The sequence below is a fragment of the Hibiscus syriacus genome, unplaced genomic scaffold (genome assembly GCF_006381635.1).
Source record: "Hibiscus syriacus cultivar Baekdansim isolate YM2019G1 unplaced genomic scaffold, ASM638163v2 tig00011547_pilon, whole genome shotgun sequence".
Taxonomy (NCBI): domain Eukaryota; kingdom Viridiplantae; phylum Streptophyta; class Magnoliopsida; order Malvales; family Malvaceae; genus Hibiscus; species Hibiscus syriacus.
The window spans coordinates 84,826-90,344 of NW_024062249.1; the positions used below are offsets into that span (position 1 = coordinate 84,826).

Genomic DNA, 5,519 nt, shown 5'->3' on the forward strand with positions numbered 1-5,519 from the left:
CATGTTTAACATTAAATTCTGATTTTATTTTAGTCAATTATCTTAAAAAATTAATAAAAGTATTGACGTGATATTTTTTTTTCAATGATGTCAAATACCTTATAGACATGTCATCATTGCCTTTAATTCTTTAATAGAGAGTGACTAAAAAAAATTAGATAATCAAAACGAAACATAAATAATAATTTGCATGCTAAACATGAAGTCTACCCTAGAAAGAATTCTCCAATAATTTCGACAAACATTTTAAAAGGAAAAAAAAATTCCACCAACCATATATTTATATATATAATATATATTACGTGCCATTTTCGATACTAGCGAAGATAAGAAAGAGCCTCATCGTCTCTAAGTTTCTCATGCTTTCCCTCTTAACCTTTCCAAAAAGCTTCAGTCTTTTTTTTTGGTTTTCACTCTTGAATCCGCTCTTCTTCTTTACACACTGCACACTATAGTCAAGTACCGACCAGGCTCCCTGAATCTATCGCTTTCTATGTGAGTTTCTTGATCTCATTATATGTCGTTTAAGATGGAAAATTTCGAGGGATTTTTCCCTGGATCATCATCCTTGAACCTAACGAACTCCCATGGTTATGGTGAAGTTCAAGGTGAGAGGGATAATGGGATATTGGGATTGATGGCGGAGATGGGAGTTTCTGCTGTTAAGAAGAATGATTTGTGTATAAATAAGGGTTTTGGTGGGACGACGGGTGAGAGTGAAGAGAAAATAGATAAGGAGAAGAAGAAAGGAGGAAATAAAAAGATGAGAAAGCCGAGATATGCTTTTCAAACCAGGAGCCAAGTTGATATTCTCGACGATGGTTATCGATGGAGGAAATATGGTCAGAAAGCTGTCAATAACAACAAATTTCCTAGGTACTTATTTCTTATTACTCTTTACTTCATATATCTAACGTTTCAGATACTAAGAAATTACAAACTATCTACTTAGTTTGCTAGTCTCGAATAAACTTATCCTTATTTCTTGTTTAGACACACTAATTCATCAACTATTACATGGAAAAATATTTACTCACCATGTGCATCTCATTCAAGAAGTTAGAAACAATCATTTATCTTTGAGTTTTGAAATAGTTAGGTTACACCTTCCGTGCATTATTTTCGAAAAGTTGTGATCTATTGACACGATTTTCACGTGTCTTATACTGAATCTACTAACTACTTAGTTTGTTAGTCTACAAGTAACATAATCACTATAAAACTTTTCGATGAAGACCCAGAGAAAAACCATTTTTATCTTTTCTATTTTTCTTCTATCTCCTAATGGAAATAAAATACTTTGACACCGGTGAAAGGTTGTCTAATCACCGACGGAACCAGTGGTGGAGCCATAGCTTGGTTGCCCACCTTAAAATTTAAATTTTCTTTGATTAGTTATTTATTTTATTGATGGTGTACATCCTGAAATTTTTTGTGCCCGTCCTAAAATCTGAATTTTCTTTGATTAATTACTTATTTTATTGACGTGCCCATCCTAAAATTTTATTTGTACTCGTCTTATTTAAAAAAAATTATGTTGTTAACCTATGTGTGCCCAACCTAAAAGATATTTTTAAATCCGTCGTTGGTGATAACTCTCTACCCAAAAAAAATAATTGTCTGTCACCATCATAAATCATTTGTTACTATCAACAAATAACTGAATCTCTAACTTGAAATCGACAACCATTGAAAGAAGAGATCTCGTTTACCTTTTAAATTCAAATGTATGGTACTTGGATGTCGTGAAGTGTGAATGTGAATCCTTCAAAATTACAGTAATTCACTGTTTTCAAAGCCAGCATGCATGAAGTAGGAGCTATGTCTTTAATTGAACATTAGAACTCCGTTGGTAATTAACTAATCACGTTTTGTTAATATTTTACTTTTGCAGAAGTTATTATCGATGCACACATCAAGGATGCAACGTTAAGAAACAGGTTCAAAGACTAACTACAGACGAAGGAATCGTTGAGACAACCTACGAAGGCATGCATTCACATCCAATCCAGAAAACTAACGACAACTTCGAGCATATTTTGAGTCAGATGCAAATCTACACTTCTTCCTTTTAAATCAATATCAGTAGATTTATATTTAGTATTGTAATATTCTTATAAATTATGAAACAATTACATATCATTGGATTAAAACGATTGATTTAAAATAATTATATCAAAATAAAATTGCTAGTGCGAAATTGATTGTCTACTTTTATTAAGAAAATATACGTTGACAACATTTTTTTAATCTAATTTGTTTTTTTAATATATTAAAATTTAGATATGGATTGAGTTACTGTTTCTTTTATCAAAAGAACAAGTAGTGCATCTTATTATATACCATTACCAACGTAGAATTTTATATTAAAGATGAGTTTATAAAAGTTTAGAAGGTAAATTTAAAAAGTTTTTAAGAACAAAATTAATTTATTAATAAAATATTTAAATTAATATAAGTAAAGATTTGAACGAAATCAAATTATTATAAATGTAATGAGAGTGGGAAGAGATGAAGGCATTATATAAATCAAGTTGGTATTTTAACTTGGGTGAGACGGTATTTGATTTGAATTCGATAAATTTTGATTTAATTTGATTGAGTTAATTCTTTTTTATCAAGTTCAGATTTAGATCAGGTTGTACTTTTTATAAAGAATATGATTGGGCCAAGTTGGGTTTGTGTTTAAAATAAAAAAACCTGAACTCGACCTAAAATAATATTATAATTATTCTTAATATATCTTGTCACACCCCTATCTATCTAAGGGTTAAAAAATTCTTTTTTAAAAACAAAGATTAAATCAATATTTTGCCAAAAATTGAACTTGATAAGTTGTTTTTCAGCATTTTATCTTCTGATTCGATACGATTTTCAAAGTTTAAGTCCCGTTTTTAGTGTAATTCGTTTTGCTATGTATCCAAAATATTATTGGATGTCGAATTGAAGTTCGACGATGATTGAATGAAGTTGAAATGGCTGACCGAGGTAGCTCAGAAATCGAGATAATACTTTACTATCATATTCATGTTTTAAGGTACATGTTGATAATTGGTCATTGCATGAATTAATATGAGTTGGATATGAGTTATGATTGATTATTCTAAACCTACAATGACTTCGATATAACGTTAATAAGTTGATTAAAACTTAAATGACTAGTATAAGGAGCTAGAGGACCAGTATGAATTTTTAGGTTGAATGAAGTTAACCTCTGAACTTTAAATTCTGACTTTTCTTGTTAAGAGTTTTAATACCGTAAATATTTGAATGAAAAATGACAAAAATACCCTAAATGTATAAGGCACAACACCTCAAATTTTTTATTCCTAAACATATAACTAAAGACTAATTTACCGAAGTACTCTTTATGTTTGAATTGCCCGAAATGACTGAAATATAAGAAAATGCTGAATTAAATGGAAAGGTTGTATTGAATGAAAGGATTGAAAGATCCTTAAGTACTGAAATAACCTAAATACCATCATTACCTGAATTAAGCGGATGTATTTGGATAAGTTCTGAAAATATCAGTGAAGCTTTAAATGTTGTAACTCCCATAGGGTTATGGAGTACGACCTAAGTATTACAATGTTGTAAATAAATATCACCCGAATACACGTTCGTCTCCTCGGGATCCATTCAATGATGATTTTTGAAGGTGATTAGTTTAACTATATAATACAACCAGTATTACGAAATGTATAATTATAAAATATCTCTATCAAATTACTTTGTGTATATAGCATACTGAGATCTGTTTGGTTTGATTAGACTTGAAAGGTTGATACATCATTAAATATTATTAAATTAAATTACTAAAATTCTCCAAGAATCAAATGTCTAAAATGCCTTGGTAAGTCTAATTGATGAAATCACTCCAGGAATATATGAATCTTAAATAATACGAATGTACAGTTTCTGAATACCTTTTTGATATATTTGAATCCTAATTATCCTGATGTATTAATTTTCAAATGTCTGAATAAGACCATTAGTTAATGAACATCCTTTCAATAGGGATCTCATTTTTGAAATCAGTTCGAATTTGTTAGAAGATCTGTGTTCTCTTCATTATAATTATTAAATACTTCTGAGAAATAAATTGTATTATATCATCGTTCTGGTTTACTTATATGAATTACTTTAAAATCTTTAATTTGCTTTTTGATGGCATGATCTCGATTACCGTTATTTACCTGATATGTAAACATGTTATGGATTATCGAATATTTTTCCGATTTAACAAATCAAATCATTGATTTTTTTAAACACATGTTTTTTTATTGTTATTAGTGGATTTTTGTTGAGGAAGTATTTCAAGCTTAGTATATGGCTTGTAAGACATTATTGTGGGCTCTTTTGCTTTATGTACGGGTTAGGTTTTTACAGCATGTTCCTTTGCTTATACACATAGTAGGTCCTTACCATAGGTTATTATGCTAAATACATAAGGTCCTTACCGGGTGTTCAGGTGGGTGAATGGTTCTAGGGAAACTACACATTTTAACGTTCGGATGGAGAGAAATTAGATAACTTTTAAATTAAATTTTTATTGTCTATTTTTAAAAGCATATTTTAATAAAATATATTATTATTGTTTAAAACTATACATACTTTTTCTTTGTACTGGTGGGACACATTAGACTCCCCAACTTAACCTTTGTAATCTACTTATCTGATTCTTATGATCTATAGACTTCTCAACTATTACTTGAAGAATCACCTGATGAAATTTCAGCTCTTCACTATAACCTATAGATATCTGGATCATTAAGGAATTTCATGCTTTACCATGTATCTACTTAACTGATATCATTATCTGGTAGTTCTATATTACCGAGTTTTTCTAAAGCTCACTTTATGACTTAACATTTCAAGTTAAAGGAAATGATCTTGTGTTTTTATCGATATTAGTTTTGAGAGTTCCACTGGCGTTGTTTGCAGAGTATGATACAAATGTAATTAGGGGCATATAGGTCACATCTTACTTTTATACTGGAGTTTGAAACTTATTTTGATATTGTATATTATTGAAATTTGTTTTTAACGTCTGAACATTTTCTGAACTTGTGTTTTTATTTATAAGATTATTTTATAGTTTTAATTTGATATGTTAAAATTTTAGTTTTTTCTTGGATTTTGACTGTGAGTTGCTCCGGTGGCGTTAATGTGACATCTTGAATTGAATCAAGCCACCCATATCGATCAGAGGATGTTACATCTCTATAGATAATTACAATAATAATCCACTCTATATTGTTTTTTTCATTAAATTCTTATTTTATTTAATACAAATAACTTTTTATATACATATTAATCGGGGTTGGGTGGGCAAAAGCCCAACTTCAGCAGATCTGATCCGACCCATAAATCCCAAACTCTAATCCGTTTCCCGCCATTTTTCCATTTGCTCTCAATCTTTTGGCGCGCTTTTCCAGTCGCCACTTTGGCTTTTTTTCCCTGTTGAAACAAAAAGGAAAAATAACGAAAACGGCGTTTGTAAGCTAAGTACACAG

General features: G+C 29.9%; 1 protein-coding gene across 1 annotated transcript; it reads left to right on the top strand.

The window, feature by feature from the left end:
- The first annotated feature begins 432 nt into the window (after positions 1-432).
- On the top strand, positions 433-2,094 carry LOC120204714 (probable WRKY transcription factor 75). Its single transcript, XM_039204744.1, has 2 exons — positions 433-876; positions 1,895-2,094. Exons 1-2 carry the CDS (start codon positions 518-520, stop codon positions 2,073-2,075), a joined length of 540 nt encoding a protein of 179 aa, XP_039060675.1. The 5' UTR covers positions 433-517; the 3' UTR covers positions 2,076-2,094.
- The last annotated feature ends 3,425 nt before the right edge of the window (positions 2,095-5,519 follow it).

Bases quoted from the DNA above. Each gene is read 5' to 3' on its own strand.
- LOC120204714 (XM_039204744.1), top strand. From the start codon at position 518: ATGTCGTTTAAGATGGAAAATTTCGAGGGATTTTTCCCTGGATCATCA. The intron at 877-1,894 runs GTACTTATTTCT...TTACTTTTGCAG, and splicing joins AATAACAACAAATTTCCTAG to AAGTTATTATCGATGCACAC.